Source organism: Myotis myotis, unplaced genomic scaffold, assembly GCF_014108235.1.
Source record: "Myotis myotis isolate mMyoMyo1 unplaced genomic scaffold, mMyoMyo1.p scaffold_m19_p_2, whole genome shotgun sequence".
NCBI lineage: Eukaryota > Metazoa > Chordata > Mammalia > Chiroptera > Vespertilionidae > Myotis > Myotis myotis.
This window is the reverse complement of record NW_023416324.1, coordinates 20,193,224-20,220,007: the sequence shown is the minus strand read 5'-3', so window position 1 is coordinate 20,220,007 and position 26,784 is coordinate 20,193,224. Positions and strand designations below refer to the sequence as shown.

At 52.5% G+C, this 26,784-nt stretch overlaps 2 protein-coding genes and 1 pseudogene across 8 annotated transcripts in view; 2 read left to right on the top strand and 1 right to left on the bottom strand.

Annotated features, from left to right (window-relative positions):
• The window catches only part of PHC2 (polyhomeotic homolog 2), a 49,496-nt gene extending 37,766 nt beyond the window's left edge, over window positions 1-11,730 (top strand). For 3 of the 4 annotated variants that reach the window (XM_036347190.1, XM_036347189.1, XM_036347188.1), the window contains 6 exons: window positions 1,350-1,552; window positions 3,495-3,624; window positions 4,509-4,623; window positions 5,655-5,796; window positions 6,783-7,059; window positions 10,314-10,468. In XM_036347190.1, coding sequence (XP_036203083.1) covers window positions 1,400-1,552; window positions 3,495-3,624; window positions 4,509-4,623; window positions 5,655-5,796; window positions 6,783-7,059; window positions 10,314-10,468 — 972 coding nt within the window. In that variant the 5' untranslated portion in view covers window positions 1,350-1,399. Of the gene's footprint in view, window positions 1-1,349; window positions 1,553-3,494; window positions 3,625-4,508; window positions 4,624-5,654; window positions 5,797-6,782; window positions 7,060-10,313 lie in introns of all 4 variants that reach the window. The other variant, XM_036347191.1, reaches the window with a different exon arrangement.
• A 3,387-nt stretch (window positions 11,731-15,117) lies between these two features.
• On the bottom strand, window positions 15,118-15,433 carry LOC118675055 (annotated as a pseudogene).
• A 5,225-nt stretch (window positions 15,434-20,658) lies between these two features.
• A3GALT2 (alpha 1,3-galactosyltransferase 2) lies at window positions 20,659-25,952 on the top strand. Of its 4 annotated transcripts, XM_036347185.1 has the most exons (5): window positions 20,659-20,855; window positions 21,563-21,643; window positions 21,839-21,928; window positions 22,211-22,348; window positions 24,813-25,952. In XM_036347185.1, exons 3-5 carry the CDS (start codon window positions 21,861-21,863, stop codon window positions 25,498-25,500), a joined length of 894 nt encoding a protein of 297 aa, XP_036203078.1. In that variant the 5' UTR covers window positions 20,659-20,855; window positions 21,563-21,643; window positions 21,839-21,860; the 3' UTR covers window positions 25,501-25,952. The 4 variants fall into 4 exon arrangements, with proteins under 4 accessions (XP_036203078.1, XP_036203080.1, XP_036203079.1 ...); XM_036347187.1 differs by lacking the exon at window positions 21,563-21,643; XM_036347186.1 differs by lacking the exons at window positions 20,659-20,855; window positions 21,563-21,643 and having other exon boundaries at window positions 21,660-21,928.
• The last annotated feature ends 832 nt before the right edge of the window (window positions 25,953-26,784 follow it).

Here is a 26,784-nt window from a genome sequence, read left to right as displayed (position 1 = left end):
ACACTCCTTACTGGGTATGTGCCCGCAACCAAGGTACATGCCCTTGACTGGAATCGAACCTGGGACCCTTGAGTCCGCAGGCTGATGCTCTACCCACTGAGCCAAACCAGTTAAGGCGGATTTGAGATCTTTAACATGAAATAAGAGCATCTTCATGGAAAGTTTTGTGCAGACATGGCTTAGCTAATAAATTTATTGAAATCGTTTTTAAAGTAACACACAAATACACACTGGTTTATACTTAATAGGCTGTTGCAGTAAAAAAAAAAAAAAAGCTTTTTCTTTCCTTTTCCCTCCTTTCTTAGGAAGTTCCAGGTTAAAGGCAACCTCAGGCCTCCTGGGCAGCTGGTGGTGGTAGAGAATGACTCTGAGAAGGGGGGTAGAGTTTCACAAGTGAGGTGACGAAGTCTTGCACCTCTAAACGACTCCTGAGAGGTGAAGTGGAGAAGAGGCGGCCATTGCGGTGTGGTTCTGTATGGATACCCATCACGCTTTTGGAGCACTCTGTTAGGTCTTTCCGAGCAAGGCCAGGGGATCCAGGAGAGGATAACTCAGGAAAAGTTGTCCACAGAGGGACAGAGGGAAGGAGTCTCTGGTTGGCTGAGCATCAGATCGGATATGAGGCTGACAACGGGCAAGAGGCTTGACTGAGCACAGGACCAGCAGAAGCAGCACGGAAGGCCTCCGCTCGGCCTCGCAGCCTCCTGGCGGGAGAATGGAGCAGTGTATCTTAATGCAGTGACCTGAGTCCCAGGCTCTGGACAGTCAGATCTGTGTTACCGTGTTTACTTGGGGTTCCGCTCCCCAAATTCCCTTTGCATTGATTTCTGGAATTCAGTACTCTGACATTTCACAGGACACTTTCAATCTAACCCTTTTCCAAGGAACCTCCTAGAAGGTTCACTTGAACTCTTTCCCCCAAACCCTATTATACCCCTAGCCCTCTGTCTAGTTCAGCTTCTCAATCTGGTTTCTGATACCAGTTTGAATATATTTTCTCCCTTGAACTGAATGTTACTTTATTTGTCCATATCAATATTGACCAAGTTCCTAACACCTCAAAGGCAAGATTCTTGTCTGTTCACCTAGTTGAATTGTTAACACAGTTGGAAGTCTACAAAACACTGCCAGCTGATTAGTTGCATTGCTGCACAACTGAATGGAGTCACACCTGGTGGTGTGTCCCTTGACACCACATCAAATAGGTGGTTGAGGGAGGGGACTGCTTGGTTTGCATTGTCGCTTGGCTCCACCGAAGGTACCAGGCTCATGTTGAACCCCTGTGCTCCTTCTGGGCTGAACCAGGTTCTGACCTCCCCTGCTTGTGTTTCCCTACTTTCCCTGTACAGAGACAGGGCAGGGCATTGTTCATGCACTGACCGACCTCAGCAGCCCCGGCATGACCTCAGGGAACGGAAATTCTGCCTCCAGCATCGCCGGCACTGCCCCCCAGAATGGTGAGAATAAACCACCACAGGCCATTGTGAAACCCCAAATCCTGACGCATGTTATCGAAGGGTTTGTGATCCAGGAGGGGGCGGAGCCTTTCCCGGTACGGACTACTTCTTTTCCCCTCTTTTTTCTTTCTTTTCTTTTTTTTTAAGTATAATTTGGATGTGTATTAGAATATTTTATGTTTCCATGTAAAATTTCCAAAAATGTGAAATAGTTGTTCTTTCCCTGCTAATTTTCCCCAAAGGAATGTCAGAACTATTTTCTTTCTAGGATTGAGCAGTGTCCTGAGGTCCACAGGGGGTCAGTGATTAGGAATAATTGGCAAGACGCCTTGTTTAGAAGTTCCCAACATAGACTCCGCTGTGTCCCGCCTGGTGATATGTGACCCCCTTGGTTAAAAGGGAGTTCTCCTTGGCATGTTTGGTGGACTTTGGGAGATGAAACCCCATTCAGTTTTGAATACTAACACCTCTGCATGGCAAAACTGGCCAGTCAGAGAACAAAAGGAACCTGTACAGAAGAGAATTCTTCAGATGCATTTGAAACGAAGAGAATAGGGTTGTGGCTGGGGACAGAGCCTCTAAAGGGGAGTGAATGAAAGTGAGGGCACTTCAGAAAGGGCACAGTCAAGTGTCTCCAATCCTCCTATATAATAAAAGGCTAATATGCAAATCGACAGAACTGTGGGATGGTTGCTATGACGAGCACTGACCACCAGGGGGAAGATGCTCAACGCAGGAGCTGCCCCCTGGTGGTGAGTGTGCTCCCACAGGTGGAGTGCCCCTCAGCCAGAAGCTGGGCTCACAGCTGGTGAGTGCAGTGGCGGTGGTGGGAGCCTCTCCTGCCTCTGCAACAGCACTAAGGATGTCCAACTGCCAAGAGGGCACAGGCCAGGCTGAGGGACCCCCCAAGTACATGAATTTTGTGCACCGGGCCTCTAGTTAAAGCATAAGACCAAAGGGAAATATAAAAGAATCAAGAAAATGGCTTATTAGAACAAAGCAGCCAAAGCTAATTCTGCTCAGTGCAGACTGGTGAGGACAGGTGGTACTGCTGTGTGGGTGGGAGGGGCCTAGACCCAGTGCACGTAGCTCCTGTGATAAAAGTATCTGTTAGAGACATACGATCCTCACGGGATGCCATCTGCCTCCTGCTCGTTCTCTGGATCCATAAGTGATTTGAATAGTCAGCAAAAGACTGCTTGATTAACTGAGAAGGATGGCCTGCCCTTCTGAAATGCCGAAGGACGTGTAGGTTCTTGTCCTCTTTTCCTCTGGAGGTCGTTCAAGGCCTGTGGCAAAGAAACTCACATGGCGCACCTTAGTTATGAGTAGCTCTAGGCCTATGACATCCCTTCCCTCATTAGACTAAGTCTTCCCCTGGGCCTCCTGGAGCAACACCAGAAACCAGCCGATTTCTCAGGGTGATGCAGATTCAGTAACACCCCAGTATTGCTCTAGCGATCTGGCCACGGGGCTGCCTGAACAAAGGCAGCTAAGGGAGAACCAAAAGAATGAATTAGCCAATCTGGGATCCTTGCAACCATAGAGGGCATTTTTGCTCTTAGCCCAGAGTCCATTTTTTTCCTACTGCCTTCCATGGCTGTGTGTACATCTGCCTTGGGTAGGGCAGTGATAAGATAGAGAACAGTAAGAAATTTTAAAATGGTTGTTGAGACACACACACACACACACATAGCCTTGGCTGTGTTGCTGCCTGGTGGCATGTGAACACTGCTGGCAGTGTGGGAAACTCTAGTCTCTGCCTCATCTCTGCCCCTTAGACACTGGGAAGGGTAGATATTTTCCTTACCTCCCGAGGCATCCATTTGTGCTGGATTGAAGCCTTCCCTTCAGTCTCCAGTAGCATCCTGCCTCATGAGCTAACAGTGAAATAGGCCTTTTACAGGGCTTACTTGGATGATGATATAGGGGCTGGCATCTATGCCTGGATGCTTTATACGTGTAATTTTGGTGAGGCTGGATAAGGAAGCATTTCCCAGCTAACCCTCATGGCCTCCGTGTCACCATGTCCTCTAGGTGGGACGCTCGTCCCTGCTGGTGGGGAATCTCAAAAAGAAGTATGCACAGGGGTTTTTGCCTGAGAAACTTCCACAGCAGGACCACACCACCACCACTGACTCCGAGATGGAGGAGCCCTATCTGCAAGGTAAGCGTCTCACACCCGGAACGCTGAGGGTGTGTGTAGCCACATAGGAAGTAGGCAAGTCTGGAAAAGCAGGCCTTCCCCACTTCCTTTCTTGGTATCCATGGAGGAACTCAGAGCCAGGGTGTGTGTGAACATGCAGGCTTACTGATCATTTCCTCCAGTGCCTTCCCAGCTCCTAAGAAGCAGGGACAGAAGTCCCTGCCCTCTGGGAACTGTTTCTGCCCTGCCTGCCCTCCAGCCAACCACAGGACTCTAAGGCTCTTCTCCCGTGTGAGTCACTGGAGAGAGGTAGGGCTTGAGGAGCAGCGGGCCACCATGCCCTTCCTCCACCGCCTCGGGAGCCTGCACTCAGCACGGCCCAGCTCAGAGGCTCAGTGGCGGCCAGACAGGGACGGCACTGGTCACTTAGCCACTGATAAATGGAAGGAGGGGCCTGTGTAGGAGACAGAACTGGATTCTGTTACCCAGGTTAGCAGCCAACTAGACAGATTGAGGTGGGTGGGGAAGGACAGCTGTTCCTTCATGAGCTTCCCCCCAGCTCAGGTCAGTTGTGGCAGCACCCAGAGTGCTCCCTCTGAGCTCCTCTCTCCCAGGATCAGGAGGGGTGCTGCTACATCTTCCCCTGTGGGCGCCTCAGGCTCATAGCACTTAGACAAGAGAATGGTCAGTGTCACGGGGGCATTCTCAGATCCCTTTGAGTACTTTCCAGGGAGGGAAACGGCTCTTCCAAAAACAGTGACAGAGAAGGCTCAGCATTTCCCAAGCTAGGCAGCTGTGTGTGTCACAGCTGTGAGAACATGAGCAGGCAGACAGTAGGGAGGCCCTGTGATGGGGCTGTTGACAATTGCTCGTTCTCCATACTTACCAATTTTCATACATTTCAGAATCCAAAGAGGAGGGGACTCCCCTCAAACTCAAGTGTGAGCTCTGTGGCCGGGTGGACTTTGCCTACAAGTTCAAGCGTTCCAAGCGCTTCTGTTCCATGGCCTGTGCAAAAAGGTGAGTGGCTTGGCCCCCCCACCCCCTGTGCTGTGCCCAGCCCCTGCCCTCCCCCAGGATTGTGCCTTTGATCCTGCTCCTGTGTCCCACCTCCCTTCAGTAATAGTCCATCCCAAGAGGCCGGGGGGTGACTTACCAGCTCCCCATTTCCTGTGCCTGCCTGGAAGCAGCACCGCGTCACTAATTCCCCCAGAGAAACCCCCACCAGCAGATGAGAGAGAGCAGCCCAGAATGGAGGGAGGAGGCACAGAAGGAAGCAGGGCTTCAGTGTGGCTGCCTCCTGGGTCCCCTTGGCCCAGCCTCTTTTCCTGCCCATCTCCTTATGGCAAGCCCTCCCCTTGGAGCTTTGCCCTGAGCGCTGCACTAGTGACAGTTCCTCATGAGCTTCCACCAGCTTAGGAAACTAATGATCCTAGTAAAAACCAGCCGTATTGGATGAGAGCCTATGTGTGCAGGGCAGTGGGTATTCATTGTGTCATCCAGCCTTCAAGACAACTCTGAGGCCGGTGTTGCTATTGTCTTCTTTACACACAGTTTGGGAACTGAGGCATGAATGATAAATAATTGCGCCTGAAGTCACAGAGCTGGGGGGTTTAGATCGTCTGACTCTACAACCCTCTGTGGTCTTTGTATCAAAGTGGACAAGGCGGCTGCCCTAGAAGCCCTGAGCCCCCCAAAGAGAAGAACTCTAGGCCCCAGGCACCCATGTTCTGCAGGCCAACTAGAGTAAGGCTTCCTCAGCCCTCATCCCCGCAGGCTGTGCTGGAGGGGATCAGGGCGCTTCAGTGAAGCCTCACCAAGCTGCTCTCCAGCAGGACCGTGGACAGGAGTTTCTTAGCACAGGTAGTATTTGCAGCAGAGTGTGTCTGCAATGAGTTATCACCAGGATCCAAGTTATTTCAAGTGACGGATTTAGGATTAGAATGAATGAATGGACGGACACGGGTTTGCCACATAGCTTGGCTGCTCTTCTGCCCGAGGCCTGTGCACCCTATGACTGCTGACTTCCTGTATTCCCCTGACTCTGGCAGGTACAATGTGGGATGCACCAAACGAGTGGGGCTTTTCCACTCAGACCGGAGCAAGTTGCAGAAGGCAGGAGCCACGACCCACAACCGCCGTCGGGCCAGCAAAGCCAGTCTGCCAACTCTTACCAAGGATACCAAGAAGCAGGTGAGAGGGCTGGCTGAGCCTGAAGCTCCATCCTCACTGTCCCCATGTCTTTTCTGCCCACATCAGCATGTTCTGTCAGATCAAGCCTTCCCCATGTCCCTTCATGTAGTTCAAGCATGTCAAACTCAAATAAACAAGGTGTAAGTTTATGTGGGCCGCAAAAAAAACCCAAAAGCTTCAATTTTGATAGAAACGTAGGTTTATTTCGATTAAAGATATGCTGAATACAAAAGGCTGAAATAAATGAGTAATCGTTAACATAAAGTAATAGAACATTTTCATAAAAATTTATATTTTTTTCTTGGACATTGACTTACCAGATACTAACTGCACAAATCAATAAGCATAACGCAAATAAACCTATTTTCTTGTTCTCTGAAAGCGAAATATTTCCTGTTGCGCACACCAAACAAGTCAGTACAAGACTAATGACATGGCAGTCAGCTGCTAAAATATTCGCTGCTAGTATTAGTGGAGAGAAATGGTGTGCCTGTGCATAAGGCGCATAAGGGAAATGAACACGATTATAGTAATCAGTCATTGTCGAATGTTGTAGTTTGTTATTACTAATTATGTATAACAGTATATAGTAAAAATTAAGTTACAAAATTTTTATTAAAATGTTTCTTACATACCGTTATATTGGCTGGGCTACAAAAATACTCGTTGTGGGCTGCATGTGGCCTGTGGGCCGTGAGTTTAACATGCTTGATGTAGATCCATGGGTGTCTATGAGGTGACTCTGTTTTCAATGACCTTGCCCCAACATCATCCCTCCCGGTTTGCCTTCATCCATGGCCTCAAGTGTGGCACATACTCCAGCACTGACCCCATAGGGCCAGAGAGGGACAGCACAGAAGGTACTTTTTGGAACTCAGAGATAGGTAGTAGTAGACCAAGTAGAGGAGGGAAATGCACCTGCCTTTGCACATCACTGTACTAGAGATGGTTTAGTCCCCATTCTGAAGAAACTTTCTCTCTCCCAGCCAACCGGCTCTGTACCCCTTTCGGTTACTGCTGCATTGCAGCTAACACATAGCCAGGAAGACTCCAGCCGTTGCTCAGATAACTCAAGCTACGAGGAACCCCTGTCACCCATCTCAGCCAGCTCATCCACCTCCCGCCGGCGACAAGGCCAACGCGACCTGGAGCTCCCTGACATGCACATGCGGGACCTAGTGGGCATGGGACACCACTTCCTGCCAAGTGAGCCCACCAAATGGAATGTAGAAGATGTCTACGAGTTCATCCGCTCTCTGCCAGGTGAGGCCCTTGGAGGTTCCACACCTGCATGGAAGGCGAGAGATGAGAGGGAGTGAGAGGCCTCACCTCTGCCACCAGGAAAGATTAGGCAGCTCAGTTAATGACTCTGGTTCATGAACTGGGTACAAAGATGATGGTGATGAGGTTTCATAGCTAGAGCTTCCATTCTAGCACAGAGCACAAACTAACATTTTAAAGCTATAATTGGATATAGTTGCTGGATATATTTACGTGTGTGAATATATTTGTGTGTGTGAAACACAGAGGTGATAATGTAATGAACCCTGTGTCCTGTGCAGGTTGGGAGGAGTGATAGGTGGGAGTGTAGGAAATCAGTCAGGAACATCAGGAACAGGTATAGGATAATGGCTGTAGACATGCCGTTCAAAAAATTTAAACTGAATGACAGTGGACAGGTAGGCCCTTGCCAGGTGAAGTGATGCATGAGGCAGCAGCATGAGGCATGAAGACAGGGAAGTGCAGGATGCAGCTGGGAACTCCACAGAAGCCTGTGTGGTGGAGCGCAAGTGGTTCTGAGGGCTAGCATCCAGAGATGAGCCCTGAAAGGCAAACCTCATACCAGTGCTCTTCTACTGCCTTCCTGCCAGCTGCGCCCAGCCAGTGACCAGGTCAGGCACCGACGGCAGCCACAGGCCTGACACTCAGGGCCTGGAGTGGGCGTAGTTGCCAAGAGCACAGACTTCTGAGTCAGACAGACCCCAGCTCTGCCAGTTAACCCAGTGTGGTAGTTATCGCACAGCTACTGTGGGCAGTTCTGCCGCAGGGTCCCTTTTGAGATTTTGATGAAGATGTCGACAGGTCAAGGCTAAGGTCCTCTGAAGGCTTGTTGGGGCCTCACTCACATGATTCTCAACTCGGGTGTGGCTGTTGGCAAGAGGCCGTTTCTCCACACGGGCTCTTCAGAGCACTCACACTTGAGTCTTCTCTTGACATGGCAGCCAGTATTTGCCACCGGCGTTGTTCCAGGAGAGCAAGGTGGAAGCCACTGTGCCCTTTACGATCTGGGCTCAGGCACCACACACAGTGCTGTCAGTCTCACAGCATCTTCCTGGTCTCCCAGGTAAACCCTGTTGTTTTGTGAGGGACTCAGGAGGACATGAGAGGGAGGCAAGGGTTGTTGGGAGCTCTTTGGAGGCTCACAGCCCCTCATGTAGAAACGCTCTCAGCCCTACTGGGCTCTCCTGAGGCTCCTTCCATTGCAGCAGCAGTTTGAAACCCAGGATCTCGTCATCTAACTCAGGACCAGGCACGAATGAGCCTGCTCTTCCAATAAATAATTCCTCTCAACTTTAAGACATGAGGACTAGAGACAGGTTATCCGTTTTCCTTCACAAATTCAAAATATGGTGGGTGAGATAGGCATAGGATAACTACTGTAGACGTGTCGTTTAAAAGGGGGGAAACTGCCGCAGCAGTTCCTAAACCTAGTGGTGCACATGGCATTTCCTTCACTAGGACTCAACCTGGGAGTGATTGTCTTTAACTCTTGGTTCCACTCTCTGAGTCATTCTTCCTCTCCTCTGAAAGCTAGCCTCAGTTTTCTTAGCCTGTTTCCTGCTGCTTTTCAGGTTGTATTACCTCTGACCCTTTCAGTTTAAGTGAGAAGCACTCTGCCAATATGATTCTCTTAAAATATTTGTTGGCCCCCCATGTATCTTGTTGGGGGCTCACTTCATAAGACAAAAACCATACCCACGGAAGTCTTCAAGATGAACTCTCTCTGCATTGGGCTTCTTCTGAAGCTGAGGGACAGTGAATGGTCATAGAAGCCCTGCTGATGCATGGAGAGGATCTGTGAGGCACTCCCATAACATCCTTCAAGAGTTTTTTTATTGAATTGTGCTCGAGGCAGCATCTTAGATCTTTCTGAGGCCTTAAAAGATTTAAGTCACAGCCTCAGTTTCATCTGTAGACCATCTTTTCTTGAACACCGTGCCTTGTATTTGATCTTTGCCTAGAAACCATTTCTTAATTTTAGCATCATTTACCATGTAGAGAGGCTAGAGATTTTCAAAACCAGCAAATCCTGGCTCCTTTATGTTTTAACAGTTTTCCTTTACCTTATCTCTCTCTCCTCTCCTTTTGTTTTAAGCAGCAATAAGCCAGGCAGCCTGGCTGGTGTGGCTCAGTGGTTTAGTGCCAACCAATTGGAGTCACAATTCAATTCCTGGTCAGGGCACATGCCCGAGTTGCAGGATTGATCCCCAGTGTGGTGCATGCAGGAGGCAACCAATCAACGATATCAATAAAAATATATACATTAAAAAAAAAGAAGCCAGGCAACACCTTCAAAATTCTGCCTAAAAATGTTAGCTGACCCGCTCAGTTCATTGGGCACATTAAACTTACCTGTGGCTGCATTTTCTAATTCATAGCAAGGATCCATTTCTTCCAGTTTCCAGTAAGTTTGCTCACTTTCCTTTAAGACTCCCAAGGAGTTTCTCAAAGGCCATCAGGCGTTCAGTCTTGGGAAAGCGCCTTAGCCATTCACTAACACTCTCCTCTCAGTCCTCCCAGCTCCCACCCACTGGCGCTCCCAAGATCAAACCCACATTTTTAGGGGTTATGGCAGCAGCCCTCTGCTAAGTACCAAAATCTGCATTATTTTTATTGTGAAACAGGTTACCCCAAAACTTGGTGGCTTAAAAGAGTGATTATCGGAAGGTTTCTGTGGGTCAGGAAATGGAGTGGCTTAGCTGGCAGTTCTGGACGGGGTCTCTTACAAGGTCTCGGTGAAGACATCAGCCAGAGCTGCAGGTGTCTGAGGTTTGGGGCCGGAGGATTCACTTCCCGGTGCCTCCTTCACATGGCATGGAGGGCTGGCTATGGGCAGGAGGCTCAGTTCCCCTCCATGTGGCCTCCAGAGGACTGCTTGAGTGTCCTTACAACATGGTAGCTAGCTTACTCTAAATTATCCAGAAGAGCAAGGTGGATTCCGCTGTGCCCTTTGTGATCTAGCCTCAAACCACATGCCATCACTCCCGCAACACCTTATTGGTCTCCCAGGCCAGCCAGTTCACCGAGGGGGGGCTCTGAACAACTCCATGGAGACTAAGGAGGTGACTTCTGGGGCCATCCTGGAATCCGGCTGCCTTAGGCAAGTCACTTAGCCTTTCAAGCTATAAAATAAGGATGTGATTGTGAGGACTAATTGAAATGTGTGTGCAGTGCAGGGACTGCCAGAGTGAATTTGGGGGGCTCTGATTGACAGTCTTTGGTGGTGTCCCTGTCAGGCTGCCAGGAGATAGCAGAGGAATTCCGTGCCCAAGAAATCGACGGGCAGGCCCTGCTGCTGCTCAAGGAGGACCATCTGATGAGTGCTATGAACATCAAACTGGGGCCCGCCCTGAAGATCTACGCTCGCATCAACATGCTCAAGGACTCGTAGGGCTGGCCGGGCAGCCACGGTTCTGGCCCAGGACGCCTCCACCCAGCTGAGCAGAGCCAGACAGACATTCCTGAGGGGCCCAGACATGGGGCCAGGCGGAGGGCAGGGGCTCTCCCTGTGGGGCATGGCTGGTGGGGAGGTGTTGGCACCTCCCGGTGGCTCTCAGGGGCCTTTCTTTCTGTGGGAGGGGCTGAGAGGTAGGTGGCGCAGAAGATGGGGCTTTATGCTTGTAAATACTGATAGCACTGGCTTCCTCCAAAGTCCCAACACTCTAGCCCCGCTCTCTTCCCCTCTTTGTCCCCCATTTTCCAGGGGGTATATGGTCAGGGCTCCCAACCTGAGTTGGGTTACTTCCAAGGGCAGCCATCAGGCCTGGATGGAGGCCTTGAAAGCCCTTCCTGCCTTCCTTCCACTTCCTTCTCCAGGCCTGGCTAACGCTCCCGACGCCAGCTTCTCCCCCTTCAGCTTGTTTCTGAAGCAGCCAGGTGTTCCCCCCTTCACCCTCGGCAGGTGGAGAGAGAGAAGCTGGGCCCAGTTTGCCATGCCTGCTGGCACAGACGCCTTAAACGCTGTGTGTGTGACTGTATGACTGTGTGGGAGCCTGGACTGACAGATAGGCCAAGAGCCACTCTCTGGCATCTCCAGGTGTTTTGTAGCAAACAGCCACTTAGTGCTTTGTCCTGGACTCCACTCGGCCTCAGGATGGGGAATAGAAACGAAGGGCGGCCCCAGTGCAGAGAGGCAAGATCAGAACGCGAGTTAGATGATCCTCTCCAGACTGGCCACGATGCCTCTAAAGTCCCTTCCCCACACTGTGAAGTCCCCCCGACTGCCCTGCTGTCACAAACATTAAAGAAGCTGCCGGCCACAGTGCTGGTGGGCGGGCTGGGTCAGGCTGAGCCTCCTGCCCGCCGCCCGGGGACCCCAGTGGTGAGGCCCAGACAACCTCGGAGGGAGAGAAGAGCTGGAGTGACCACTCATATGGAGAAGGCAGCCTCTGGCCTCCCGCTCCCACACTTGGCCTTGCGAACCTGCTCGCAGCAATCGGCTGCCCGCGGAGGAGGCAGGGCAGGAGGGGCGAGGTCTGCCTCCCACGTGCCCTGTCCTCAGCAGCTCCCCGGGGGCAGGGGGCCTCTCCCCGGAAGAGGTGGCTGCCTTCCTCAGCTTGTTCTGTTCCCCACTCACACCCCTGGCAGGGTTGGAAATGAAGGACTTTTTTAACCATTTGTTTTTGTTTTTTAAAAATAAATCTGTAAAATCTGTTTCTATGCCTTTCTTTCCTGGGGATGCCTGTCCCTACAGGTATAGGTCTTGAGTGGTGGCAGTTCACCCCTAGGAGCGGGGTGAGTCCCTGGTTGGGAGAGCATCTCCTCCGCACTTCGCTGGGCTGGGCCACTGAGGGCACCCTCAGCCCCAGTCCTCACAGGGGTGGCAGATTCCCCGTCTCCTCATGGTGTCCCTTGAAGTGGAGGGTCCAGAGCCCCTTTAGCTCTGAGCCCCGTCCCCACCATTCCCCTGGGGAGACAAGTCCCCAGTGGGGATATCTGGGACACCCGAGGCAGAACCCTGACTCCCATCCTCTAGCAGACACCTTTAGTGGTCGCTGCTCAGTGTCCAGAAGAGCCTTGGAATGGCTCTGGTTTACTCAGCGTGTTCTGAGCATTTGTTGGATGCTGGAATAGCAAATTATTAGGAAGTCATCGTCCCCCAGGAGGTAACATCTAAGCCTCGAATGAAAGAGAAAGCTCATTCCAGGCCCAGGCAGCTCACCCGAAGGCAGGAGCATGAAGGTGGGAGTGCAGACCAGCAGGATGTGAGGGGGTGGTGGGATGGGCTGTGTTGACCTGTGCCTCTGTGAGCCAGGCCTTGTGCTGGCAACGAGGCCTTGGTGGGGAGCAGGACACTGCTGTGCCTGCTTGCGCGGAGCTTACATCTCGCTGCACCTGTCTCAGGGGAAGGGAGGGCAACTGGCCTGCTCCTGACCTTCTCTAGGTTTTCCCTTCAGTGTTTCCACTTGTTTAAAACATAGGATTTAGGCCGAGGGCCCAACCTGCTGAATCAGAGAATCTAAGGGGGGGGGGGGGGGCCGGGCCTGGAAGGTCAGGCCCATACAGAGCCAATACCCTCATCTTGATAGCACCTCTGGAAAGCCTGTTAAAATGTAGCTACTCCTGCCCTGGCTGGTAGCTCAGTTGGTTAGAGCATCGTCCTGATACTGATACACTAGTGCAGTGGTTCTCAACCTGTGGGTCGCGACCCCTTTGGCGGTCGAATGACCCTTTCACAGGGGTCGCCTAAGACCATTCTGCATATCAGATATTTACATTATGATTCATAACAGTAGCAACATTACTGTTATGAAGTAGCAACGAAAATAATTTTATGGTTGGGTCACAACATGAGGAACTGTATTTAAAGGGCCAGAAAGTTGAGAACCACTGCACTAATGGGTTCCATCTCCAGTCAGGGCACCTACAAGCAGCAACCAATGAATGAAAAAATAAATGGGACAACAAATCGATGTTTCTCTCGCTCTCTAAAACCAATTTTTAAAATATATGTACTGTCCTAGCCAGTTTGGCTCAGTGGATAGAGTGTTGGCCTGTGGACTGAAGAGTCCCAGGTTCCATTCCAGTCAAGGGCACAATCCCGGGTTGCGGGCTCGATCCCCAGTAGGGGGCGTGCAGGAGGCAGCCGATCCATGATTCTCATCAGTGATGTTTCTCTCCCTCTCCCTTTCTCTCTGAAATCTATAAAAATATATTTAAAAAAATAAAAATAAAATAAATGTACTACCCGGAAGAGGAGGAAAAGCAGATTACAGGCTTACCTTGCATTTTTGCGCTTTATTGCAGTTCACAAATACTGCTTTTTTTTCCCAACAAATTAAAGGATTCTGGCAACCTTGCCTCGAGCAAGCGTTTTCCAACAGCATCTGGTCTCTGAGTCTCTGCTGCTGGGAAGATGCTGGGAAGACTGCTGGAATGAGATTAGCACGTGAACTGATTGACAGCGGCAGCAGGGGTTGAGAGGATCTGAGATTTCCAGTTTTAAGTTCTGTGGTAAAATGCTACCAGTAGCATCACATGCTACAGAGAAATTGTTTGTGAAGGGAAAAGTCAACTAGGGCAAACTTCATTGTCTTATTTTAAGAAATTGCCCCAGTCGCCCCACCCTTCAGCAACCACCACCCCGATCAGTCAGCAACCATCAGCATCGAGGCAAGACCCTCCACCAGCAACAAGGTTACAGCTTGCTGAAGGCTCAGATAATGGCTAGCATTTTTAGCAATCAAGTCTTTGTAAACTAAGTTATGTGCATTATTTTAGACATAATGCTATTATTACTTAAAAGGCTACAGTAGCCTGGCCGGTGTGGCTCAGTGGGTGAGCTTCGACTCATGAAGCAGAAGGACATGGGTTGATTCCTGGTCAGGACACATGCTGGGGTTTCAGGCTCCATCCCCAGTAGGGGGCGTGCAGGGGGCAGCCAATCAATGATTCCCTCTCATCACTGATGTTTCTATCTTTCCCTCTCCCTTTCTCTCTGAAATCAATAAAGAATATATTTAAAAAATAATAAAAGGCTACAGTATAGTGTAAACATGGCTTTTCTATGTACTAGGAAGCCAAAACTTCCCATGGCTCACTCTATTTCAACATTCGCTTTATTATGGTGGTCTGGCACCGAATCGACAGTTGATAGCCCAGAGGGTAGAGCCAGGACTGGAAAGTCTGGTGGTTCCAGGAGATAGGGAATGGCTCGCAGGACCAGGGGCCAGCATAGCCCCTGAGCTGAGGGGGAAGAAGGAGAGCATAAAGGACCTTGGGGAGGGCACCCGGGGACGCCCACTGCCCTGCCCCTCCCGCTGCAGGAAGTGGGCAGGTACGCTGTGGCCTGGGTGGCTCTGGGCAAGTCTGCACTCTGGACCTCAACATTCCCCTTCCTGGCAGATAGTGAAAGCCAGGCCACACCTGAGTTTGTTTTGGTGTGCATGGTGGAGAAAGAAACCTAAATTCCCAAGAGGGCATGGTGAATTTGAGGGAGCTGACTTAGGTAAATATGGGCACTGTTTCCTGTTTTTTTGTTTTTTGTGTGTTTTCTTTTGAAACAAGTTTATTTAAACAACAAGACACTTGAAAGGAAAACTAGGATTCATTTTTTTAGAGTAATCTATCCCTGCTTAAAAACAGATTGCCCTACATGTAACAGCTATGTACAAAAAAGTTATAAAATTGTCCTTGGTTTTACAATGATAAATGAAACACATTAAAATTCTTCAATCAAACAAGGTATGCACGAATTTTTATGTTGTTCTTTTTTGTTAAACAGCGAGAGTAAAATAACTTACCGGAATATAAAGGTAAGAGCTGCATGAGCATGCCACGAATGGAGAAAGGGGGTGTTTTCACAGATCCAGTATTTTCCCCATCCCATCTCCATTTGCTGTAGATCAAAACATAACCATTGGCCATGTAGTTTAAAAAAAATGCAAATGCTGGTGCACATACATCAGTTACTTTATGTACAATAAAGGAATGGGGAAGGGGAAAGGAAAGAATGGAGAAAACGATACGGTGGCAGTCAGATGTGTTGAAACCAAATTGCAGTTTTCTAATTGAGAATGTCTTCTTGGTCTGGAGGAAGAGTTCTGGAGTACACAGCAGGTTCCCTTTTTAGCAGACACCTGTCTGCTGCTGGGACACATCGACTGTATCTTCCTCCTCCATGTCCAACTGTGCAGGTGTGTCTGTTTCATTGATTGGCTGGCTGCCCGTCAAGTCGGAATCTGATCTGCCTCATTGACAAACCCTGTCATTCACAATAGGCTTTCCTTAGTTTACTAAGTGGTGTGTGCCTCTTAATCTTAAGCGGCACCCCAGAACCGCCCTGCCCCGCCACCTTCAAATTCGTATGGTCGTTATTCTCAGTCTTGGCTCCTTCCTTGGGCTTTGTGTCGGCCATGGCGAGCGCCGGAGTCTCCAGCTGCTGCTTCCCAAGAGGTACCAGGCCCGCCCGGAAGGAGCACGCGAGCAGCACCAGGAGCGGCCTGGGCGCTGCCGCTTTGCTTTGGGTGGAAGGCCCCACCCCATCGCCGTTTGAAGGGCGCAGCCTTCACTATACTTTTGTTCCTGTTTACACTGTACACAAAATTTTTCCAACCTCTGATTACGGCCCAGAGTTTAAAAAGTGTTTCCAACATTCACGTACATACTTAAACACGTATACTGGAAACAAAACTTTCACAAAACAGCACCTACCGTCATGTACCATGCATCCTGGTGTTTTCTTTTCCAGTCTCTTCCTGGTCACACTTTTTAAGTCTTGGTCACAATCCAGGAAATTGATTTCATGGCTCTCGGATGGATCACAACCTGCATCTCAAAAAACGCTGCCCAGTGCAAACTCTCCAGAAATCCCGTATCCGCTCTCTCAAGTGGCTCTTCCACTGTCCTGGTGACTTTCCCATTTGACTGAGGAGGTGAAGGACTCCTGGGTAACTGGTCCAGGATCGCAATCCGAAATCGGGAGACAAGTGCCCTGGGGCTCTGGCTGAAGCCTTTCCCTCATGAGACCAGAAGACACTGGAAGGGGCACAGGGAGCGTAGAGAGGGAAAGGGAGTCAGTACGAAGTAGTTCCGAGCCTCTGCCCAATCAGAGCTGGCCCTATTCAGGTCCACTCTTTTCCAGGTGATTGGCCCCAAGGGGGTTCCCAGCCCCCACCCGAGCCTGGGGCCAGCCTCCTGCAGCAGGTGCCACTCCTAAGTCCCACACCAGGCCAGGCGTTCTTCCCCGCCTGCTCCTGTGGGTGTGGTTCCAGATGGCCTGTACCTGCTTTGTCCCAGACACAGGGTCATTTGCTTCCCCGCTGAGCTGAGAGAGTTCTTGGAAGGCTGCTCCACCAGCTTCTCAACATGGCTCTCAAAGAGAGACTCAGGTGAGTGGGGACACCCCCAGTGTGGGGGAAGCTGGGGGGGACAGCTGACCTGAGAGGAGTCTAGAACAGCCAAGGAGGCACCAAGACAGCCCTGGGAGAAGGTGACTCTCAGAGGGAACACAGCCCACGGGGTAGATAGACGGCAGGGGACGATCTGGGAGATCTCGTAGCCTGTGAGGAGCTGGGTAAGTCCCCTTGCTTCCCTGACTCTGAGCCCCTTGGTGAGCCACAGAAGGCAGGCCCCGGGGCTGCACCCCCACTGTAACCGAGGGGTCTCCACGTTCCCACGGCAGTTACTGTCCAGGACTGGAAGCTTCTACCTGCTTAAGAACTAATGACTGATCTTTAACCCCTACAGGGAAGGTACAGGGAACAGAACATGGGGTGGGCTTGAGGGACTACCTTCTGCAGATAGAAGAGGGGTGCAGGGGGTCCTTTTGAAAATATCTGAGAAGGGAATGTGGAGGAATAGGCCAGGCAGCGGCCAGATGGACTAAGGGCTCCCAGGCTGGGGCATGGCAAGGCGGCAGGAACTGGTGGGTGCCTGCCGAAGGCCTGGGTCTCAGCACCTTCCCAGACCTGACAGTTTGCGCCCACCTGGCGCAGCTCTGCCTGGCTGCCCTGGTGGAGGCCCAGTGCCCTAGATAAGCATCGGGACAGCAGTGAGAGCAAAGGTCCCAGCCAGCCTTTTCCTGCCCGGCACCACAGAGAGTACTTCCTATCGTGTACCTGGGCAACCCTGCTTCCGGGAGCCGGAAAGGCCCTGGTGCAGCCAGCCCTCCAGCTGCTCAGCGTGGAGCTGGGGAGTGAGGAGGGAGAAAGGCTTTTTGTAGGAGAGACACTGACTTGGGGCCGTGAGGAGCCTTGGGAGGAGCCAAGCCTATGGGAAATGGTAGCAGGGACGTTTGGAAGACGAGCGTCAGGGTTGGGCTGGGGCCAGGTCATAAAAAGCCCCAAACGCCAGGCTCTGGCTTGGGAGTCAGACAGACTACGTTCGCACCTCAGCTCCAGCACTCCTAGCTGTGTGAGCCTGAGCGAATGATTTCACCTTTCGGAGCCACAGTCCCCTTGTCTACAAGGTGGAGGTAATCACCGTATCTTCCTCAAGTGACCGTGGTCAGACTTCCCTGAGAGAGGGGCAGAGAACTGTCAGCACAGCATCTGCCTCAGTAAGCGTCTGGGATCATTCAGAGAGTGCAGAGCTGACCCTAAAGAAAATGGTGTTTTGAGCAAAGGAGAAACCATCAGTTTAGGAAAGAGAATGAAGACCAGGAACCCACTGATGACCTCATTCATTTACTGAACAAATAACTATTCATACCGCCAATTCTGAGGCAGCCTCTCGGATCCAAAGTCGGATAAAACAGGAAACCCGTGGCCTGGCCCGGCAGTCAGTCTAGTTCGGCAGGTGCTAGAGTAGAGGTTTGCACAGGAGGAGCTCTTGGGAGGGCGGGTGTTGAGGGGAAGGCGTCCCCAGGAGGAAGCTGGGATCGAGGGATGACTGGGAGCTTGGTGGTGGCTGATGGGGAAAGAGCAACCTGGTGGGAGGACCCAGAGTCAAAGCAAGTCTAGGAATCACAGGATGGAGACTGGGAGGCAGGTGAGGGGAGTTGCAGGAATCTATCTGATAAGAAACAATGAGGGGTAAGAATTCAGTGGGGTGGAGAAGAGGGAGCTTAGAGCTCTACGAGGGAGGCAAATGCAGTGGAACTTGGTGACTGAATGGCTATGCGGGGGTGGGGCAGGAAGGGTCCCACTTGGGTAACGGGGACCAGTCACGGAGAATGCAGAAGGAAGAAGAGATCGGGGAAATGCAAATGCAGCTTGGGAAGCCGAGTTGGAGGTGTCTGTGGGACACCCAGGGAGACACCGCAGTCCAGGAGACACACGGTGCCTGAGTCCAGCGCTCAGTGAGAGCTGGGCTGGACTCGGTTTTCGGAGTCATTGGTAGAGAAAAGACAAGGGGTGAAAGAGGCTGCACGCAGAATCCTAACTGGATTCCAAATGGCAAGAAGGGCAAGCCAGGCAAAGGTGAACAAGAACGCTGCGGGCCAGAGCACGTAGGGGCGCACAAGAGAGACCCCAGGAGCCAGGTGCATGGAGCTCTGCACACAGACCCCAGGGGGCGGGTTTTGTTCTAAGGGCGTAAGAAGTCGTTGGAAGGTCTGGAAGAGGGGAGAGATGTGTTCTAATATGTTTTTGAAAGTTCATTCTGGAGAACGGATTGTTGGGGGGCAAGAGTAGAAGCAGGGAGGCTGAAAGGGGTGCTATGAGGTTATCCAGACAGTGGCCTGGAGTGGAATGAGAGGAGGCGAAGGCCCGTGGATAGAGTGGGGTGTGTTTGTGGGAGAGTCCACGGTGCTTGTTGGTGACTGCATGTGGGGCATGACACATGGGAAGAATAAACGGGGGCTCCTAGGTCTTCAGTTTGAGAAATGGGGTGTATATCATGATGCCATGTCCCAGGATGGAGGCGACCTGAGTGGAGAGCAGGTTTCTGAGGAAAATCGAGTCCCTTTCTGGTCGTATAAGTTTGAGATGCTTGTGGGATATCCAAGTGGAGAGAGAGATCAGGTGGCACCAGTGCCCCAGGCGTCCTCTGTCACTGTCCCAGCGATGCCAGGCCAGTCCACCAGAGGCCCAGGCCATGATTCAGCCCCACCCCACTTCCAGGAGGGCGGTCCGATAGAGGCTGTGGTCTCTTAAGAAAACATTTGGTCACTTTTGCACATTGTCGTCTCCTTTCCGTGGACCTCCCTTCCCACTCTACTATCTTCTTTTCTTGGATCCCTTCTCCTTGCTCCGGTGCTAGCTCAGAGGTCACCTCCTCCAGGAAGCTGCCCTGACTTCCCACCTGTCAAGGCTTAGGTGCCACTCTCCAAGCTGCCCTCGTAGCATCTTATGTTTATATGAATTACAGCCTTTGCTGCGCTGTGTTCCACTCATCTGTTTGCTGCTGTCACCTGACCTTTTCCCTCCCCTCGGGGACTCACATATTCCTGACTCACTCCCTGAAGACAGGCCCTCTGAACCCTGACCTAGCACAATGCTTGATTCTGAGCGTGTGCCCATCAATACAGGTGGAATGCATGAATGAACAGAAACGAGTGAACACCCTGATGCATAAACTTATTCCATGCTGAAGATTATCTCCTCTGAACAGAATCCCAGAAGCTGAAGTTGTTGGATTAAAGGGGATGAAGACTGAAAGCGTCCATCCCCATAGCTAAGGAGCTTTCCACAAGAGCTGCAAGTGCGAGAGAGCCCATCTCACTGTGTTCTTGCAGCATGGCTGTTTTCTTTATTTTAATTTTTAAAAATACGTATTTTAATTGATTTCAGAGAGGAAAGGAGAGGGAAAAAGAGATAGAAACATCAATGATGAGAGAGAATCATTGATGGGCTGCCTCCTGCACACCCCACACTGGGGATTGAGCCAGCAACCCGGGCATGTGCCCTGACTGGGAATCGAACCATGACCTCCTGGTTCACAGGTTGATGCTCAACCCCTGAGCCACGGCAGCAGGCTTCTTTCTTTTCTACATGAGCTCATTTTATAGGCAAATTAGAACCACCTTGTCCTAATTTGCATGTCTTTGATTACGAGTGAGGGTGAGCATTCTTCCATGATTGACTACTAAATGCATTTCTTCTTTGAGGATTTACCTGGCCATGTGCTGTGGAACTGGTAAGGCAGGTGGTGTTCTGTGAGATGTTTGGGGGCCGTGTGGGGACTGACGAAGCACGGAGCTGCCGCTGGAATGCTCCTGGTGAGGGGTGAGCAGGCAGGGCCACTGAGGGGCTGGAGGAAGAGCAGGCGCAGAGGAGGTACACTAACACTATTATTAACTCTCTATCCAGGAATAATAATAGTAGCTACAGCTTACTGAGCCACTCGTATGTGTGAGCCTTGTTCTCTTCACTTAGCACGTGATAACTCAGTAACCATGACAACCCTCTGAGGCAGGTATTCTTATCCCCAGTTTACAGATGAGGAGACTAAAGTGTGGACACCCAAAGCCTTGCCCTTGCTCAGGCAGCTAAAACGCGGTGGAGCTGGGATTCGAACCGCAAGGGTGTGGACCCAGTGTCTCTGCTTCTCACCATAGGGTCCAGCCTCTCCAGAGACAGGGGCACACATCAGAGAAGCAGGGAGCTGGACAAGACCCCCAGAAGGAGCTTATTAAGATTCTCAACTCTTGGCCCCCTTCCTAGAAAACAACAGCCACGGGCAAATCCCAGCCCACCTCTTCTGAGCCGGGAACAGGGCTGCTGAGTTCTGCTGGAGGAGCCAGCCCCGTGACTGGAGTCACGACAGACGCCTGGTCCCTGACCACAGCTGCCCTCCATGCAGCCCGGCGACTCTTCCCCAAGCCCCACGTAGCTCTCGCCTCCCAGCCACAGTCACAAACTTCCCTGCTTCCCCTCCCAGACTCTCGCCCATCCAAGGTCAGTCCCAGCCCCTTCCCAGACTAAACACCCCACACCTAATGTTAGCATCCCCCCAACCTGCCCGAGGCCGTGCCCCCCCCCCCCCCACACACACACAGCACTACTGGCAAAAGCAAAGGATATACATCTAAATGCTCACGAGAAGGGACCTGGTCAGGTAGGTTATGCTATTGCCCATCAATGGAAAGAAGGGTGAGGAAGCGATTCAAGTACTGAGATGGAGTAACCTCAAAGACATTGTCAGTGGAGAATGCAAGATGCAGAATTATCTATTGTGCTACCACCTGTGGGGAGGAAGAAAGAGGAGGAGATGAAAACCATTCCAGGGTAAAAAAAAAAAAGAAAGAAAAAAAAGAAAAGAAAAAGAAAGGGGGAGGAGCGGGGCGGGTGGAGAATCTGCTACCGTATTCACCACGCTGCCCGCCTGGGCACAGCCTCTTTCTGGAAAGACACACCGGAAACTGGCGACACTGGCTGCCTCCACGCAGAGGAGCTGGGTGTCTGGGAACAGGCAGGACCTTGCACTGTGTATACTCGTGTATCTTTGAATACACATGTGAAGATACTCGTGTTATTAATAATAACAATAATGAAACATTAAGTTGCACAGATGGTTTCTCATACGTGTGTGCAGAGCTCTGTGTGCAGATAAACATAAACACACGTGTAAATCGTGTGCTGCCGACGCCCCTCCCCCTCCCCAGGGCCCGGAAGAGGACCTTCTGGTGGCTGATCCTGCTGGCAGTCAGCTTCTCAGGGCTGCTCCTGTACGGGCTCCCTGTCAGGTACAGCCTCCTCTCCCCAGCGCTCCAGGCGGGCCCTCCGGGACAGGACTCAAGTGGGTTTTTCCAAGCATCCCCTGAGGGCTGGCGGGGGTGACCATCCCAGCCCACTCCAGTGCCCTGTGGCTCTCCCTCCCTGTAAGGAGCAGGGCTGCTGAGCCGGCTGGCGTGCCCCTCATTGCTGCCCCCGCCCAACAGGTACCTGGAAACCTTCATCCCCATGGGCACCTGCCCTTTGGCCAGAATGCCCCTGCTGAGAGACAACTTCACAGGTCTCCTGCATCTCTGGTAAGGAGACACAGTGCCTCCCCCTCTGAGATTTCCCATGGTGCCCTGCAGTATGTGCCCCAGCATCCCTGCCCTCCTACCCCCTACCCTGGCAGAGCCAGGCTCTCCACCCAAGGGCCCAGCGGGTTGCACATCTCTGGATCTTCCATTTGTGTTGGTTCTGGGCCAGGGACTGGGTATGCCCCACCTGGGGGTCCCTAGGGCCCAGCATGGGGAGATGGCAGTGAGCATCACCAAGTGGGTGGACAAATGGACCCCATCTCCCATCCCTGCTCTGGCCAGGGCCCGGCCTGAAGTCCTGACCTGTACCTCCTGGGGGGCCCCCATTATTTGGGATGGCACTTTCGATCCAGATGTGGCCCAGCAAGAGGCTATACAGCAGAACCTCACCATTGGGCTGACTGTCTTTGCTGTAGGCAGGTAAGGCCTGGGGAGGGGAGCAGGGCTGTCAATCAGGGAGGGTGGGGGTGTGTGCATGTGATATGGGTGGTGGGTCTCCCTGTTCCCTGTGCCAGAGGATCCCAAGGTGATGCCGAAGGCAAAGACAGCACCCCCATCCCATTAATCCCCTTCCTGTCCTTCCCGGACACTAACACTGTGCAGCCCACCCAGCACAGGCAGCCAGGGGCTCAACGCCATGTCCTGTGAAGAACCTGCCAGGGGGCTGGTTGTCCATTTGGAGGCACTGGGTTTGTAGTAAGAACATGATGATGTGAGAATGGTGAGACGAGGGGAGAGCAGATGGGTGAACAGAGGAAATGGCGTGGCTGCAGCAAGTGGCCACTGGAGTCAGTGGCTGAGATGCAGGCACGGGACAAGGGGAGGGCGGAGGCTTGCCAAGCAAGCCTGATGGAGGGAAAGGGGCTGGCGAGCTGAGGGTTTCTGCAAGGGAGTGAAGAGAGGAGGGGGATGCTGAGAAAGGGGTTCAAACCTGAGCATCAGTGGGGTGGGACTGCTGGGGGAGGGGGATCACAGGAAGTGGGCCGGAAGGATGGGGGGATCACAGAGTAGGACAGACTGATGATGACCAGGCGAAGGGAGTAGACATGGGGATAGGTGACTGAGGAGGGTAGAGGACAGAATCACTGTAGGAGAGGAGTCTGAGGTATGGAGGAGCCGAGTGGGAGGTGGAGCAGAAATCCCAGGGGCACTGACACCCCCATTATGGATGGCAGCTGTCCAAGCGGGGTGCCCACTCTCCAGATGCAAAGGGGACAACTGGATGTAACCCTAAGTAGGTACCCGGAGGTAGAGTTCAGGGCAGTTAAAGGAAGCATTTGTACTAATGAAACAGACTGCTTTGGGAAGGCAGTGAGAGTTTGGCATCCAGGAAGAGAATGGGGGGAAGGAATTCTATTATCAAATACCCCAGAACTCTGACCTCCACAATCCAGAAGGGAGAGAAAGCCAAGACGGTGCCTGGGAGTTAGGGGGCAAACAGGACTAAAGGCTGACCCATCGGCCAGGTGGGCAGAACCTTGTGCTCCCACTTCTATTCTGGATACTGAGTAGGGTGTTCTTGCACCAGCCGTAGGGGGCAGAATCTTGGGGTCCAGAAATTCCAGGTCTTGAGGCCCTGAATTCCAAGGTTTTGTGAGTCTAACGCCCTGGGAGGCTGAGGTTTCCTTCCAGTTCCTCACAGACCTACCAGGAATAGAGCAAGTGCAGGTAAAAGCTCTGGCCCGAATGCCAAGCTGGGTTCAGATCATAGCTCTGCAACTTACCACCTGTGTGTATGCTTGCACCAGGCATGAAAGCTCTTTGTGGCTCATTTTCCTCATCTGAAAAATAGAGATAATAATAAATGGTGAGGATTAAATGCTCGACTTAGAACACTGTCTGCCACATAAATGTTCAAAAATATTAGGCATTATTACTATTATTTCAGAACCCTGGGATCCCAAAATCTTTTAATACAAAGTCTCTAATATTACAAATGTTCTGATAAGGAATTACCACAAACTCAGGGAGTTAAGACAACAATTATTTATCACTAGAGGCCCGGTGCACAAAATTCGTGCACGGGGTGGGGGGGGTGGGGGTCCCTCAGCCCATCCTGCACACTCTCGCAGTCTGGGAGCTCTTGGGGGATATCTGACTGATGGCTAAGCTGGCAGTTGGACATCCTTAGTGCTGCTACAGAGGCCGGAGAGGCTCCCACCATGGCCGCTGCGCTGGCCAGCAGTAAACCCGTCTTCTGGCTGAGTGGCACTCCCGGTATGGGAGTGCACTGACCACCAGAGGGCAGCTCCTGCATTGAGCGTCTGCCCCCTGGTAGTCAGTGCACATCATAGCGACCAGTTGTTCTGCTATTCAGTCGATTTGCATATTAGCCTTTTATCATATAGGAAAGGATTCTAGCTAGTGATTTTGTGGGCCAGGAATTCCAACAGGGCTCCACAGGAAGTGTCCCATTGCCCCCCAATGTCTGGGTCTCTCCTGGGATAGCCCACTGCTAAAGACTGGTGGGGCACCTCTCTCCACACTGCCTCTCTGCATGGCTGGTTTGGGCTTCCTCACATCAATGCAACATCCAAATGTGGAACTTATTAAAGAAAGGCCCAGAGCTCTAAAGAGACAAAGGCTAACACAGTCAGTCCTTTGAAGGCCAGCGCAGCACAACTTCCTTGGTACGGCGGTCAGGGACAGTCCGTGTTCAAGGGAAGGAAGACAGGGCCCCTCGGGGCATGAGTGGCAAACAATCTGCTATCGCCTTGAATGGCTTGCAGGATCAGGAGCTCCAGGGACTGAGGTTGCAAGTTAACAAGGACCTGAATGCGGAGGAGCAGGAAAGCTCGAGTCGAGGGGAGGGGAGAGGACAGCGGGCGAGGGGATAAGGAGGAGGGTCAAGGCCATGCAGGTACCCCACCCCCACCCCTTGCAGGTACCTGGAGAAGTACCTGGCGCGCTTTCTGGAGACAGCAGAGCAGTACTTCATGGTGGGCCAGCGCGTGGTCTACTACGTGTTCACGGAGCGCCCGGCTGCCGTGCCCCGCCTGCCGCTGGGCCCGGGCCGCCAGCTGCGTGTGGAGCGTGTGCTGCGCGAGCGGCGCTGGCAGGACGTGTCGATGGAGCGCATGGGCACGCTGCACGCGGCGCTGGGCGGCCGGCTGGGCCGCGAGGCGCACTTCGTGTTCTGCCTGGACGTGGACCAGTACTTCAGTGGCGCCTTTGGGCCCGAGACGCTGGCCGACTCGGTGGCGCAGCTGCACGCCTGGCACTACCACTGGCCGCGGAGGCTGCTGCCGTACGAGAGCGACCCGCGCTCGGCCGCAGCGCTGGCGCCGGGGGAGGGCGACTTCTACTACCACGCGGCGCTGTTCGGGGGCAGCGTGGCGGCGCTGCGCCGGCTGACGGCTCACTGCATGCGGGGCCAGCGGCAGGACCGCGCGCTCGGCCTCGAGGCACGCTGGCACGATGAGAGCCACCTCAACAAGTTCTTCTGGCTGCACAAGCCCGCCAAGGTGCTGTCGCCCGAGTTCTGCTGGTGCCCGGAGTTAGGCCAGCGCGCCGAGATCCGCCGCCCGCGCCTGCTCTGGGCGCCCAAGGAGTACACGCTGGTGCGCGACTAGGCGCCAGGACCAGGCCTTGTGCGCCGCTCAGGACATTTGGGCACCGGGAAGATGCGCAGTGAGCGGAATCGCAAGGAGAGACCCTGAAGCCATCAGGTCCCTTCTGGAAGCAGCATGGCACTCTGGAGGACAGGGAGAGGTGGGCTGAAAGCAGCCCTGCCACCTTCTACAGGTGCCCAGCCAAGAGGCGGGGGCGCCCTGCCTTCGAGAGTGTTTTGCGCTGGTCCCCGCCTGCGCGCAGACAATGTTGTGGTTGGACCTGCGCACGTGGTTCTTCAGCGAAGGCCATCAGGACGCTGAAGGGAATGACTCACAGGTCCTGGAAGCTACACCGCACACCTGGAGCCACACAGCAAGGTCTCAGGTAGAGAGAGGCAGGCCCGGGGTCCCGTTTATTGGGGTCGAGAGTGGGGTCCTAGGGTTTCGTGGACTCACTCTGTTGGTGAATTCAACCTACAAGAACGGGGATGTAAAGCTCTGGAAGAGAAAAAGAAAGGGGTCCTGAAAGGACAGAACGGGACTGATAGCTGTGTCCCTAACTCCTCTTCCAAGAAAAAGCCACAGAATGTATCAGTTACTCAGCCTGCCCTTATCTCAGCCAATGGGAAGGCAAGGGACACAAACCCAAGGCCAAAAGTATGCTGACCACTCCCCTGTCTTTGTGTAACCAGACCCTAGCTGCACCCTGCCCTTGCGTCACTAGCCCCCGGCCCTCACTCAACCAACCAGAATCAGCCAAATCAGTAGTCTGAGTGTGCCCCCACCCCCCCCCCCCACCCCACCCCAAGCCCTGTAAATTCTTTGTTCTCTTGGGACTTGGGGCTCTCTCGCATCCTGCCGCTGCGCCGGTAAAGGAGGCACAGGGACCAAGCCCGGGCTTGAATAAAGGCTGTTTGCTTTTGCATTGGACTCGGCTCCCTAGTGGTCTGTCTTTGGGGATCTTGAAATCTGGGCATAACATTTGGGGGCCCGCCTGGGATCCCCAAGACCCACAAGGGACCTCGATCTGGAGAGTCTGACTGACTGCGGTAAGTGTCTGTGTGTTGTCTGTTCTGTTCTGTGTGTTGTGTGTTCTGTCCTGTGTTGTTGTGTGTTCTGTCCTGTGTGAGCTCATTTCTAAAATTCTGTAGTGCCCGAAGCAGTCTAGGTGGACGCACTGCTGAAGGACCACGGGCGGGGAGAGTCGGAAGACATTCCAATCTTCCTTCAGGAGGGACGTGGAATCCCCTCACTTCAGGAGGGACGAGGAATCCCCTCACTAGGATTTGAGATGAGGCGGGTCGC

What these genes read in the sequence shown, in the direction of transcription:
- A3GALT2 (XM_036347184.1), top strand. Translation starts at nt 21,966, where the DNA reads ATGGTGCCCTGCAGTATGTGCCCCAGCATCCCTGCCCTCCTACCCCCT. An exon ending in ACTGTCTTTGCTGTAGGCAG is followed by an intron (nt 22,349 to 24,812) that starts GTAAGGCCTGGG and finishes CACCCCTTGCAG; the next exon opens with GTACCTGGAGAAGTACCTGG.